This window comes from Gossypium arboreum, chromosome 9 (assembly GCF_025698485.1).
Source record: "Gossypium arboreum isolate Shixiya-1 chromosome 9, ASM2569848v2, whole genome shotgun sequence".
Lineage (NCBI taxonomy): Eukaryota > Viridiplantae > Streptophyta > Magnoliopsida > Malvales > Malvaceae > Gossypium > Gossypium arboreum.
This window is the reverse complement of record NC_069078.1, coordinates 3,197,226-3,212,503: the sequence shown is the minus strand read 5'-3', so window position 1 is coordinate 3,212,503 and position 15,278 is coordinate 3,197,226. Positions and strand designations below refer to the sequence as shown.

General features: G+C 29.0%; 1 protein-coding gene across 1 annotated transcript; it reads left to right on the top strand.

The window, feature by feature from the left end:
* The first annotated feature begins 1,313 nt into the window (after positions 1-1,313).
* Positions 1,314-7,310, top strand: LOC108455144 (exopolygalacturonase-like). The gene is made up of 6 exons (XM_053019075.1): positions 1,314-1,439; positions 1,507-1,815; positions 1,892-2,407; positions 2,494-2,647; positions 6,770-6,855; positions 7,221-7,310. The coding sequence occupies exons 1-6, from the start codon at positions 1,314-1,316 to the stop codon at positions 7,308-7,310; spliced, it is 1,281 nt and encodes a 426-aa protein (XP_052875035.1).
* Positions 7,311-15,278: the final 7,968 nt, after the last annotated feature.

Here is a 15,278-nt window from a genome sequence, read left to right as displayed (position 1 = left end):
TACATTACCCAAAACCCTCAATACAAAGTTCAAAATCTCAAAAAGCAAACCGATAAACAAACCCTAAACCTCATAGAGCACTCACAAAAAGGTATAAAATACTCTCCATAATTACCATGAAACTCTAACTAAAACTCTTATACGACTACATCTTATCGCTTTCAAGGAAAAGCTCTCGCTAATTGGCACATCAAAATAGGAATATAATTGCCCCTTTAAATAGGCTACTATTAGAGTTCTAATCATATTAAAATATCCTTGGAATAATCAAAGCTTAACTTGGAAAAGATAGCAAAGTTTAATTGAGAAAAGAATACGAGGTACACCCTACACGTCAAGATTGAAATTCCAAAATTCGATAAGTATAGAGACTTAGAATGATCCAATTAGAGAAAATGGACTATATCTACAATTGTACACATAGTACAAGACTAGTAATTGAATTTAACAAAACGTATTAAATTGTTATTGTTTCGATTAGAACTAAAATTTTAGAATTTAAAATTATAGAGATTAAAATTGACCAATTTAAAAGTACATGCACTAAATTGATCAAATAAAAATATAAGAACTAAATACACAACTTTCACAAAATACAAAAACTCAGCGCAAAATTTAATTATTCTAATTTCATTGAGTTAAAAAAATTAAATCATTGCACAAATGAATTTTGTTTAAAATTAAAAGGTATTGCACGAAGCAACCATTATATTGTAAGCATGAGATTATATAAGCATGAGATTATATGCCAAAATATACAATAGTGTTTAAAATACGTGTATTAAATTATAAATTAAACTTTAAAAAAAGTAATTTCAAGGGTACTGAAACATAAAATATTAAAAATTGGGGAATACTGAGAGTCTTTTGGTAACAAATGAAGAGGAAAGCTAATCATTTAATGATATTAATAATTTTAATCCATAATATTGCTTCAGTTTAGAAAACTTATCAAACTTTTAAAAAATACTTTTAAATTAGGAAGGAAAATCACTTATAAATATTTAGATTTAACTTCTTTATATATAAAAAATATTTAATTAGACATGATATTAATTGTCGTTATTCAAGGTTATTTTTTTAACTTGATGGCTGGTTCATGATTTATTTACCTTTTTGGACCAATGATATATTTACTTATAAATTAGGAAAAAAATCCTTCCAAAAAAATTTGATTAAGAGTTGATTAAGGAACTTCAATCACGTTAATTAAGATTAATTATCATTAATTAAAATTGGAAAGACTTCATTAAAATTATAAATAACGACATGTAAATGGAGCACATTAAACACAAATAGCAATATTCACAATAATGGCTCTCCAAATTGTTTTCTTTTCAATTTTCTTCTTTGTCTCCTTCACTATAGCTCAAGGTGTAAGAACTTTGAATGTTAGAAATTACGGAGCCATTGCTGATGGCCGAACAGACAATAAAAAGGTACCAATATTTTTTATTTCTATTTTTCAATTAAATTATATAATAATGTATTCGTGAACATTTTTAGGCTTTTCTTCGAGCATGGAATGATGCTTGCTATCAGAATGGAGGTTCTATAGTTTATATACCTAAAGGAGTGTACATGGTGGGATCAGTTGAATTTGCAGGTCCTTGTAGAGGACCAATAATGTTTTTAATCAGTGGAGATTTAAAGGCTCCAAATGGAGGACCTTATTCCAATGTTGAGAAATGGATAGGATTTCAACATGTAAATAACTTAATAGTTAAAGGTGGTGGAACATTGGATGGTCAGGGACCTTCTGCTTGGCCTTACAACAAATGTCAAAAGACCAACAATTGTGACCCTCTTCCAATTGTGAGTATAATTCTTTCAATTTTATCCATTTTTTTTTTGTTTGGGTATAAATTAAAATAATATCTTTTAATTTCAGTCAATTAAATTCGACTTTGTGACAAATTCAAGGATTGAATCCATAAGATCAGTCAATAGTAAAAATGTTCATCTTGCAATCTACGGTTGCAACAATGTAAACGTGTCGAAAGTCGATTTGTTAGCTCCTGCCGACAGTCCCAACACCGATGGAATCAAGATCAGCCGGTCGGCTGACATTCGAATTACCAACTCTAGAATAAGAACAGGTGATGATTGTATCGCCATCATCTCTGGAAGCTCCAACATTGATGTGTCCTATGTTTATTGTGGTCCTGGACATGGTATCAGCATTGGAAGCCTTGGTAAGTATAAAAATGAAGAGAATGTTAATGGTGTGACTGTAAGAAAATGTACCCTCAATGGAACAGACAATGGTGTTAGAATCAAATCATGGGAATCTCCTTATGCAATCACTGCTTCAAAGTTTTTATTTCAAGACATTTTTATGGAGAATGTTAGAAACCCAATCATTGTTGACCAGACATATTGCCCTCACTCTCCATGCAATCAAGAGGTAATTTTAATTAATCATAATTTGGGCTAATTTTCATTATTGATCAGACATAACCCAACGTTGTCTCTCTCGTTCTTTTTTTTCAGACAGCTTCTCATGTCCAAATCCAAGATGTTACATATAGGAACGTATGGGGAACTTCGAGTTCTCAAGTTGCAGTTTCGTTTGAATGTAGTAAAAAATTTCCATGCAAGAACATAGTGATGACTGATGTTAATTTGGCAAGTGTTGGAGGTGAAGGTCCTTTAAAATCTTCGTGTTCATACGTTAAAGGTCGTTCCTTTGGCCGACAAAATCCTCCACCTTGTTTCTAGTTGGATTCTTTAAAGTCTTTGTTCGAAGTTATGTGGTTTTATTATAATATCGGTCGTAGGTTTTGTTGGAAAATTTTAGTAAATGTAGCATGTAGCCTTTTTTTTCGTAATAAAAAAATGTATTTGATTTGATTTTTTTTTTAGGATAAATATCAAAACTATCAAGAACTTTGATTTAATGTATAATTTTGTATAAGAACTTCGTTTTGTGCAATTTTACATAAAATTTTATTTTAATTTAATTTCTATAAATTACTAATAGCATTATCGAATTAACATTATTACATTGATATATTAAATAGACAAATAATTATATTAATTTGATGTGAAATTTAATGTATGTATTTATCCTTTAAATGTGTGTATTTAAATTAAAATTAAAGTTTCATATATACATATGAAGTGCAATTCAAGTTTCATTTATATCAAATTACTCATTATACATGTAAATTTAACATGGTGTTGGAGATTGTTATTCATTGATAAAGATATAAAATTTTTAATCTTTTAATTTTTTCATTATCAATTTGAAGTAAATATGTTTGTCGATTTAGAAATCACCATATTCGAAACAATATATTTATTATGACTAAATCAGTAAACAATCAAGTTAATATGGTAAACCATTATTAAAAATCATAATATATAATTCCTTTTGTTTCTTTAATTAATTTTAAAAATTATATTTAAGGATTTAGTGTTTTGAATTAAGATTTATGATTTTAAGGTGGTTTTAAAATTTTATAAAATTAAATTAATTTATTAAATATTTTATATTTAAAATTATAGATTAATATTGGGTACGCTGATGGTGGTTTTAAACTTTTTTAAAATTTTATTATACACTCTTTTTTTAATTATTTTTATTTTTCATTTGTCAACTCCTAACTCTACTTATAAAGTTTAAAAGTCTATTTATTTTTCAGTAAAATAATTATAATTATTATATTTATAATAATCTACTGCCCACATTTGTGAATAAATATACGGACCGTGCACTAAGTCTCACCCAAATGAAAACCTCATTTCCCGTTTTAAACTTATTGCCAAATTTGTAATCATTAATGGGAGGAATATCTGGCACATATATGTATATTACCATAGGATTATGATTGTTAAGTATATGAACATTTTTAAAAAAAATTAAGAGTTAATATCTCTTTTGATCCTTATATTATAGCTAAATTATTATTTTGGTATTTGTAATATTTTTTTATTAGTTTGGCCCTTATACTTTTATTATGTATAGCTCGTGTTCATTAAAAATTAAACCAATCAATGACACACTATCACGTGTCAAAAAATTTAAAAAGAAAAGAAAAATTAAAAATCACAAATTCCTTAAAAATCTTAGAAAATATTAAATCTTAGAAAATTATAAAAAAAAATAAAAAATCATAATCTATTTTTGAAAATTGTAAATATTTTTTTAAATTATACGTGTCGTAACTATTTTTTTGGAAAACAGGAATCGACATAGATTTTGAAAATGAAAACGAATAGAGGAGTCGCCACCAATCCTTTTTGATGAGGTGTGATAGGGTCACCTCAAATTAATCATTTTAATAAAAGTTAAGATTTACTAAAACGATAATTTTTGGTCTACGAAAATCAGAAAATGAGTTCGGGAGTCGGTTACACACGAGGAAGGATTAGTACCCTCGATACGCCCAAAAATTGGTACCTAGTTGATTAATTAGTGTCTTTGTTGTCGAAAATTTGAAAACTTGAAAGAATTTAGAATACGATCCCTCTTTGTATTAATGCTAATTTAAGAAATGATTAAATAAATCAAAACGGATGTTAAGGACTCTCTCATTTCGAAGTAATAAAATATCATACCCAGTAAGTTAGGGCACGACATCTCGAAGTTTGAGGCTGAGCTTGCCTTTTATTTAAAATAAAGGTATTTTATCCTCTTTTAAAAGGATATTCGGTTAGTTAGGGTGAACGAGGAAAATCGAAACCTAGTAAGTTAGGGCATGTTTCCTCGAATTTCCGAACACCGAACATTGCCTTTATTTGCAAAAAATCTTATTTTGGGGTAACAAAATGTCATACCCGGTAAGTTAGGACACAACACCTCGTACCTCCGAGAATAAGCATTTTTCAAAACTCGTATTGCGATTTAAAAGAGTATTCTGTTATTTAGGTTAAATGAGAAAAATCGAAACCCAGTAAGTTAGGGCACGATTGTCTAGGATTACCTAAATACCAAACTTGTTTTATTTTAGAAAACACAATTATGTGCGTCGAATAAAAGACCAATGTAATCATAATTGCATGGTGAAACAAATTGCAGCATTAATATGCATAGTAAAATAATAATAACAAAGGTGATGATATAAATACAATAATAATGACGAATAACATAAACTTGCAGATATATAGAGACATATATAATAAAATAATGATAATGAGAACATGACGAAATAAAAATGAAATAAATATGATGATAAATGAAATAATAAAGCAAATTATAGTGTAAATCTAATTTTAAATCGGGATAAGTAAATAAACAAATGAATAAAGAAACAGTGTGTAGAATTATTTTTAATAATAATAATAATAAAGATAATAAAAATAATAAATATTATGTAAAATGTGTGAACAAACTTATAATTAAAAAGATTAAATAATAATGATGGTATAAATATAAATAAGTATTATGTGGAACAAAATAATGATACAAAATAAATAAAAAGAATAAAAATTTCAAAATCGGAAATTACATAAGAGTATAAACGAATAAATAATAAAATAAAATCAGTGTATTATATAAAAACATAAATGCATAAAAGAAAAGCCATAATGATAATAGTAGTAGTTATAATAAAAGTAAAAATAATACTAAATATAATAATAGTGATATTAAAAATAATAGCTATAAAAATAATAATAATAATAATAATAATAATAATAATAATAATGACAATAAAGAATAATAGAAATAATAATAATAATGAAAATAAGAATAACATTTGGAATACATTAAAACACAATAGTAAAGTAATAACAACATTGATAATAGTAATAATAATAATTAATAAGTTAAGTTAATTAGTAATAAAGTAATAAGCGAATAAACATAGAAAGGGAAGTATATAGTATAATAACAATTAAAATGAAATTAATTAGTTTAATAATAATAATAATAATAATAATAATAATAATAATATTAAGTTACAATAGTAAAATAATAATAGTGATAATAATAGTATATTAGATAACAATAATAAAATAATAAGTAATAATAATAGAGTATAAATAATAGTTATGAAAATAATAACGAGTGATAATAATAATAATAGTGACAATAGTAGTAATAATATATTGGTAATACATAATAGAGGAATAAAAATATAGTAGTAATAATAGTCATAATATTTATAATATATGTATATAAAGAAGGGTGGTAAAAGGATGTGTACATATATATAATAATAATAATGGAAATAGTAATGAAATGGTATTAGAATAAAATAAATATAAGTATAAGTATAATGATAATAATAATAATAATAATAATAATAATAATAAGGAAATGATAAAACACTTAATTTTAATAATAAAACATCAAAATAACGAAAAAGGATTAAATTGAATTTAAAACCAAAAGTTTGGGGGGGAATTCAAAATAAAAAGAAAGGGGAGGACCTATCCGGATGCGTGCATAACATGGGGGGACCAAAAGGGAAATAATCACCTTCCCCTCAAAACGCGCAGTTTAGTAGGGACCGGACTAGAATCCAGAAAAAATTATGGGCCAAAATTGAAAAAAAAAAAACTTGATTACAAAATAATAAAAAGGGGGAAGGACCACGCGCGTAAATTTCCCCTTTTCCAAAAACACGCGGATCCTGTTGGCGGTTCGAGTCGAATCGGGTCGGTGCATGGGCAAAGGGGTAAAACGGCATCGTTTTGGTCTTAAAGAGGCCGACCAAAACGACATCGTTTTGATTGGCTATTTAAGGCAGATTTTTTTGTAAAAATTTCAGTTTTCTTTGCTTCAGAAAAAAAGGGGGGCTTCTCTATTCTCTCTGGCCAGAGCTAGAATCCGGCAAGGAGACCGCCGGGGATCTCAAAACCATTATCATCGTAAACCCACGATTACTGATGGCGATTTTGAAAAAGGTAAAAAAATTTAGTTTTTTTTATATTTTTTATATTATTATTTTTTTGTTTATATTATATATATATGCGACTAAGAAGGCTCGAAAAATAGAAAAGAAAAAAAGGAATAAACTGAAAGAAAATAAAATCACCTTTGTTTTTTTATTTTGATTCTATGTGTTTCGTTTCTTCCGATTTGATGCTTTTTGATTTGCTATTGTGTGCTTTTTACTCTCTGATTTCTGTTCGTATTTTAAAGTCGAGTATTGTTTCTATTTCTCACAAAAATGCCGAAGAAGAAACAATGGTTATTGATTGGCTTTTTATAGCCATTTACAATGAAAATTTTTTATTGTTTCTACTGTCTTTTCTTCATCTCTCTACAGGCGCAAGTGGATGCACTGACTGGGGCGGTGGAGTGGGTGGCCAACTGGCATGGGGCGATTGGACAGGGGTCAGAGGCGGCAGTAGCTTGATTTAGGGTTTTTTTTCTTATTTGTTGATTTTGGGTATTGGGCTAATTGGGCTAGGGTTAGGTATTGGGCTAGGGTTTCATTTGTAATTGGGTTTGGGGTATTTGGTTTAATTTTGGGCCCGTAAATTGGGTTTGTACAATATGTATGAGAAAATTAAAAAATAAAAAATTTTAAAATTGCTTTTTTTGGAAATTTAGGTTTTTAAAAATTAGAATTTATGAATATTTTTAAGAATATTATGGGTTTTTTAAATATTAGGGATCTTTTGCATTTTTATGAATTTTTGATATTTTAAAGGAATTTTGTGTTTTTAAGTGAAAATACCATAAAATTATTAAAAGTTTTCATAAAATTCTAAAATTTTCTAAATAAAAAAACCTAAAATTCCAAACAATTTTTAAATTTTTTATTTCTTAATTTTTTTGAAGTTTTGTATACTTATAATTTTAATTTTTATAATTTTCAAAAGAATATTACGATTTTTAAACTTTTTTTTAATTTTTATTCTTTTGGAACTTTAATGATTTTTTTTTTAGCTTTTAAGTGAATTTTTCATTTTTCTTTACATGTGGTAGTGTCATTGGTTAGGTTCAATTTTTTAACGGAATTTGAGTTTATGTAACAAGAATTATAAAAGTAAAGTATAGGATTCAAATTGATAACAGAAATAAAATATAAAAGCTAAACCGATAAAAAATGATACATATACTAAAATGATAATTTAACTATACTATAAGAGTCAAAAGAAAGGTATTAAGCCAACATTATGGTGATACTAAATCTTTGGTTCCTCACTTGGCATATATGTAAAGTTGCATACACTATGGCATGCAAAAAGGGATGGAGAGTTGCATATTATGGTAAAAACAAGGTGGAATGTGGCAACAAACAAGCAGACGTACGGACAGTTTTATCACGCAGCATGTTTCTGTAATAAATAGATAGATAGATGTTCTGCAATATTTCAAAGCAAATTAAAATCCATAAAACTTCAAAATTGAAGGTTGGGTAAGCGTTGGATTGAATCGAGTGAAATTTTTTTAGTTAATCTAGTTTAAGAGTCCTATTTTATCATTCTATTTTGGTTTGAAATTTTTTCGAATCGAATCAAATGAAATAAAATTAGAGTCAAGTCGAATCGAGTGAAATTGTTTAAGTTAACTTAAAAATTAAACATGTCAAATTAAAATATTGTTACAGTATAACAAATATTTGAAAAAATTTCAAAGCAAAAAAAAATACTATAATATGATAAACTTGAATCATTAACTTATTTAGGTATCCAAAATTATTACTTTTGAACATTTTAAAATTTTTAACTTTCTTTATATATTTTTAGAATTTTTATAATCTTTCAAAAAATATATAAATTTTGGAACTTTTATAAATATTTTGAATTTTAAAATTATTTTGAATTATTTTATTATTCTTGTTGAGCGAGAGACTAATTTATTCATTTTAAAGTTGGCGGGGACTAAAAGAATATTTACACTTATTTGAATTGTAAAATTTAACTTTACTTGAACTTGAAACTCGAAATTTAAATTTTTTTAAATTTTTTTCAAACAGAATCGAGTTTTACTCACCTTTACAATGCTATTCACGAGAGATAGTGAATTTTCAGTTTGAGAGGTATCAATGTGTAACAGTATTTCAAGCAAAGAGAATGCTCAATTTCTATTTCGGATGAACTTGCTTAGGAAAACTATGGTTGGGTATTAAAAAGGTTGAAGGTGCTATTTTGGATATTTCAAATTTTTTTATGGAAAAGGAATTAAAGAAAAGGGGAAAATAAGGGATAGGAAGCAAAAATAAGAAATATATATATATATATATATATTTAGCATATTCAAAATATTATGAATTTATATAATTTTTTTACATTTTAATAATTTAATTTGTGCAAATTTTGATTTACCGTGTAGTAATGTTGTGTTTTAATTATTTTCTTAGTGTTGTATTTGTGTTGTGTTTCAATTTGCTCAATAGGTTTTTTATGGCCACTACAACAAATGTTGCAGATAGAGGTGTGCATAGGCCGGGCCGGGCCGGGTTCGGGCCTGGGCCCACTGAAAATTTCAGGCTTGTTTTCTAGGCCTGGGCCCTGCCCAGCCCGAAATATGGGCCTAAAAATTTGCCCAAGCCCGGCCCGAAATAAAATTGTTAAGCCCGAGCCCGGCCCAGCCCGACCCATATTAAATTTTTTTTAACTTATTTCATTAAAAAAAATTTAAATATATTAAATAATCAAATACATTTAAAACAAATATTAAAACAAGAAACAAATAAAAAATATATTAAAACAATTCTTAAAACAATACACAAATTAAAAAATATAATAAAAATTGATTATATTAAAATTAAAATTAAAATATAAATATGATTAAAAATAAAAAATATATATTTATTATATAATTCGGGCCGAGCCCGGGCCAAAAAAATTTTACCCGAGCCCAGCCCATTTTCTAAATGGGCCTCGTTTTTTTGCCCAAACCCATATTTCGGGCCTATATTTTTACCCGAACCCTCCTAATTTTCAGGCGAGTCTTCGGGCCAGGCCGGGTAGCCCAGCCCATGCACACCTCTAGTTGCAGACAACAACGGTTTTTTTTTCACATATAATGGCGTTTAAAAACATCACTAAAATAATAACAGCAATAGAGAAAACGTTGTAAAAAGCATCAGAAAAATCTTACGGTGACTCTTGTTGAGGCAAGTCTCTAAAGTAGTATGGGAAGTGCTAACAGTAATGGCCATTACAGCTAGCATGGTGACAAATTCCATTGTTTATCATGTTTGAACTTAATAACTTTTTAAAGAAAATTTTTGAATTTTAAATGATGCTAATATTGTATAAGTTTAAAAGTTCGTTTATAATCAAACAATTTGAAGCAATTTATCTTGAAGATTGAATTGAATCAAATCCCTTTGATTATGGAGAATGGATCAAGATAACATATCTTCAATAAGAGGTTAGATTGTAATTTATCTAATATGTTGTAAGTTTTGAAACTCTTATATATTTGATAAACTTGTATCGGTTTTTTTTATTGAGTATTGTGAGCACTTATTTGTTCATTGAGGAACCTTATTTTTGTGAGTACATTTGAGATAGTAAATAAGTTTTAATGCTTTACTGCCTAGAGAACTTAGAAGTGAGTGATTTAGATCTTTAGGTACAAAAGTGAGGTTGTTATACTAAAGTGTGATAAAACTTTAATCACTTGTTGTATTGAAATTAAAGATAATAGATTTACTCATTAAGTTAGGCTCCGTAGAATAAAGAAACCAAACTACATAAACAACTTGTGTTCTTGTTTTCTCTGCTCTTATCGCAATGTCACCTTCAGTGGCCACTGCAGCTATCACTTTCATTGAAACACTTTGTTTTCCTAAGCAACTATCAATTGCATGTTTCAACATTTGGTATCAGAATACCTCACTTAACTTATATTTTTCAGTGTTGTTAATTGCTAGATATGGAATAATCTTCAATTGCTCATCCCCCTATGTTGGAGGGTTCTAACTACTTTTATTGGAAGGCAAGAATGAAAGCCTTCATCAAGTCCACTGATGAGAAAAGCATGGCACTTAGTCCTCACTGGATGGTGAACACCTATGATTAAGATTAAATAGGAAGAACTCCTAAGTTTGCATTGGGCATCAAAGTATACGGGTCACGCATACATAGTCCATCATTCATTCAGAGTTCAGGTATACCACACTATGAATGTCACAAGTGAAAAAATCCATAAACGAATCTAGGATCTATTCTACTTGGGTCTTGTCTAAAGTACTGTCAGTTTAGTTAGTCACATCTATATCTCTATCTTTTGGGAGTCATCCACTTCGATGCTCAACACCTCAATTGGACTTAATAGATGACATATCAATCTTTCAAGTAGTTTGTTCATTTCTGATTAGTCTGAGGACATGTTTAGGTTTATCTACTAATGCAAATTGTCTTTTCATATTACAATCCAACCACGTAACCGCTTATTATTAGTTAAACATTAGATAAGTAGTGAGCTAATATTTACTTCAAATTTGCTTTATGTGCAAAAAATCGTTAAGAATAATATACAAAGACTATCAATGTAATCAATGTATATTTTATTAAATCAATTTGTTCGAAAAATATAAGTCTACATAAATGAAAATACTACACTTAAGGCACTTGATCAAACACATTTTGCAAATGTCAATTCTAAAACTCTTTATACTATCTTTTGTGTGTTGATGTACAAGAATTTAAGAGGACTTTGAAGTGGACAACTACTAAGGAAGCATGGGACATCCTAGAAACTATTCATGAAGGCATCAACATAGTGAAACGATTTAAAATGTGAATCATAACCACAAAATTTGAAACCTTGAGAATGTAATATTTAGAAACTATTGGTGATTTTAATGCAAAGCTTTATGATATGTCTAAATTCTCTTTAAAAGAAGACTATTTGAACTCAAAATTGGTTAAAAAAGTGTTGAGGTCATTCTCGGAGAGGTTTGCCATCAATGTCACTTTCATTCAGAAGGAAGAAGATATAGATAGCATGAGGATTGATGAACTAATAGGATATTCTCTGCAAACCTTTGAGATGGCTCTAAATGAAGTTAATGAAGCAAAGCCGATGGAGAAAGGAGTATTGTTTTGCAAGTGACATATGCAATGACCAACTCCATTTATAATCGAAGATCTTCAAAAACAAATGTTTTGCTTACTCAGAACTTTAACAAAGCATTCAAGAAGCGGTCCAGAAGATCCAAGAAATTTGAGGTTACCAAAAACATTCCCAAGAATAAATTCAAGGGAGTGGTTATCAAAAAAGTGGCCAAGGGAGAGAAGAAGGAAGAACTCTATTGCCATGAGTGTCATGGGTTTGGGTAAATCCAGGCTAAGTGTGCTAACACTACAACAAAAAAAGAAGAAATTATTGTATGTGACCCGGATCAATGAAGATTCCACCAACAATTTTGATTCTAATGAAACCATGTCAGCTATTTAAAATTAACCTACTCCTTAATCCGTCAAGGACATTCATGAGTTCCTCAGGTTGGTGAGTTACTATCGACGCTTTATTCACCATTATGCGGCAATTGCTAAGCCTCTGAGAAACTTTCTTTAAGAAAGACAATTTCAACAAACCTTTCACTATTGAGACTGATGCGTCATGGAGGTGTTGTCTTATCACAAGACTGTCACCCGATTGCCTTCTTTAGCCAGCAACTTAGTACCCGAATGCAATTAGCTTTTACTTACCTATAGGAGATGTATGCCATCACTCAAGCAGTAGCGAAGTGGCATCAATATTTTTTGGGAGGCAAATTCACTATAGTCATTGATCAACAACCACTTTAAAACCTTACTGAACAGGTTATTTAAACTTCAGACCAACAAAAGTGGCTTGAAACTTTGATTGGCTATGATTTTGATATTGTTTATTGTCCGAGCAAGTAGAACAGTGCAATAGATTCTCTTTCCAGAGTCTAGAATTCTCAATTTCTTGCTTTATCTCGTGTTGAATTTGATGTTGTGGTGGATTTAAACACCACTAACAAAGATCACCTTGAATTACTTGACTTGCAGCAACGTTTGTTACATGATAAGCAGGGCCTTCCTAACTTTACATTAAAGGATGGTCTTTAAAGGAATTTCCATGGATTTGATTATTGGGTTACCAGCATTCAAAGGCAAAACTATCATCATGGCGATATTTTATCAGCTCTCCAAATATGGACATGTCATCGGTTTACTGTCTAACTTTTCTAGTGCATCCATAGTTATATTTGTGCAGATTTTGTTCAACTTCATGGAATACCTGTTGAAATTAGGACAATGGAGTTATGGCGAGAACTTCATCGTCTACAAGGCACAACATTTGTCACCAGCATGGATTACCACCCGCAAGCTGGAGACCAAAATAACCTATTTACAATGTTATGTTGCGGATTATCCCACCACTTGGAAACAAAAAATTACCATGGGTTGTGATAGAGATCATATGATAAAGTTCACAGAGTTAGTTTGTATCAGTTGGAGTAGTTAGTCAGTTAGCAACTGAAGCAGTTGATACAGCTAGCAGTCTGTTCAAAGAGCAGTTATTCAAAACTCTCTATATATACAACGTTAACAATGTACAAAGGACTTCAACTCTGAAATACAGAATAGATAAATTTCAGATTGCACTCAATTCATTTCTTTATTCATTGTTCATTCACTTTGTAGTTTTACCTTGATTCTAACAGGTCGAATATTGGTATAACACGACCTACAAAACCTCTGCTCAAATAACTACGTTTGAGATTTTATATGGTCACCCTCAACCTACATGATTCGAGTGGTAATGCATTAGTTGAAAACTACATTTTAGATCGCGATAAAGTTCTCTCCTTGCTTAAACAGAATTTAAGGAAATCTTTGGCTGATCGACGTAGACAAGAGGTTCATTTTGAGGAATGAGATTGGGTTTATATGAAACTTTAGCCTTTTAGCTAGAATTCGATTCACCTACAGCACCATCACAAACTCAGCAGAAGGTACTCCGACCCCTACAATTGAAGTTATACACAAGTTGGAGCTTTCAGATTCTGCTCATATTCTTTCTCTTTTTCATGTTTGATTGCTCTGCAAGTCATACAATTAGATTTGGTTGATTCTATTTTCACATTGATTTTGCAACCAGCTGCAGTTCTTGATTAAAGACTACTCATTCAGTCGAGCAATGACTTATTCAGTGGGAGGGACATCGAGTTACTGATCCAACATTTTCCTAACTGGAATCTTGCAGACAGGTTCTTGTTGGTGGAGGGAGTATTGTTATGACTATATATTCAGAATAACAGCAATAAAAATCACATAAATTTCTTTACATTTTCTTTGTTTTTGTAATTGCATTTACAATTCACTAAAAACGCTAAAAGAATAGTTCGTAAATAATCATGCTTATAATCGTTATTAAGTTAAATAAGCGAATATGAATAAAATTTTGAGACTCATCTATCAAACAACTGAACATGAACAAAGCATGTTCAATTCATTTTTGTTCACGAACAAACTTATTTAAAACACGTATGATAAATCATTTCAATCTAATTAAAATTTTATTTATCATTCGATTATTAATATCAATTTTATTTACTTTATTTATTTATATTGTAATTGTTAAATACTTACTTCTAAAGTACTAATAAATTTATTTATTTGTGGTTTATTTATTTAAGTTAGTTAGTTTATTATTCACAAATATGTTTGATTATATGTTTATTAAAAAATTTATTTAATATTTGTGAATATGTTCATTTGAGATGGATTTGAATGGGTGATTGGGCGCGGTGCAGTGCAGTACAGTATGTTTAGCTTACTTTTTATCTCACATTGCAATATCGTTGCTATTAGAATTCTGTGACCCGAATTCTTGTTAAAGAAATAATACAGTAGCCAAACTAGGAGATCTGAGCTACAGACTATGTTGCACAAGTAGAATTCGTATAGAACTTCTTCTATTTGACATTGATTAAAATAAAGTTTTTCAACCTTTAAATAGATGTAATCGAAACTCCTCTTATATCATTCGATTTTCAACATTAGTGAATTTTTTTCTTCCCTACCCATGGTTTTTTCCCGAAAGGGTTTTTACGTAAAATCTATGTGTTTTATTTTTCATTCTTATTGTTTTATGATTGTTCTATATTGCCATTATTGACAATCAGTTTTAACAACTATAGTATCTAATCTCAACGCTACAGTTGTTTTTACACTAACCATAGATAAATGCACCGCCCATCGAAACCCACTCTTGATGTTCATAAACATATTTATTTAATTCAAACAAATAACACATAATTTTAAATAAGTCAACATCATAAGAGCGGTGGTGTAGTTACCCAACTATAAAAGTTTATAAAATGGTCATCCAATTATTTGATTTTTTGACTGAACAATTTTTAAAATTGGCATAATAGTAATTT

Coding starts and splice junctions, on each gene's coding strand:
- LOC108455144 (XM_053019075.1), top strand. CDS start 1,314: ATGGCTCTCCAAATTGTTTTCTTTTCAATTTTCTTCTTTGTCTCCTTC. Junction 1,816..1,891: donor ATTGTGACCCTCTTCCAATT/GTGAGTATAATT, acceptor TTTTAATTTCAG/TCAATTAAATTCGACTTTGT. Junction 6,856..7,220: donor TGATGGCGATTTTGAAAAAG/GTAAAAAAATTT, acceptor ATCTCTCTACAG/GCGCAAGTGGATGCACTGAC.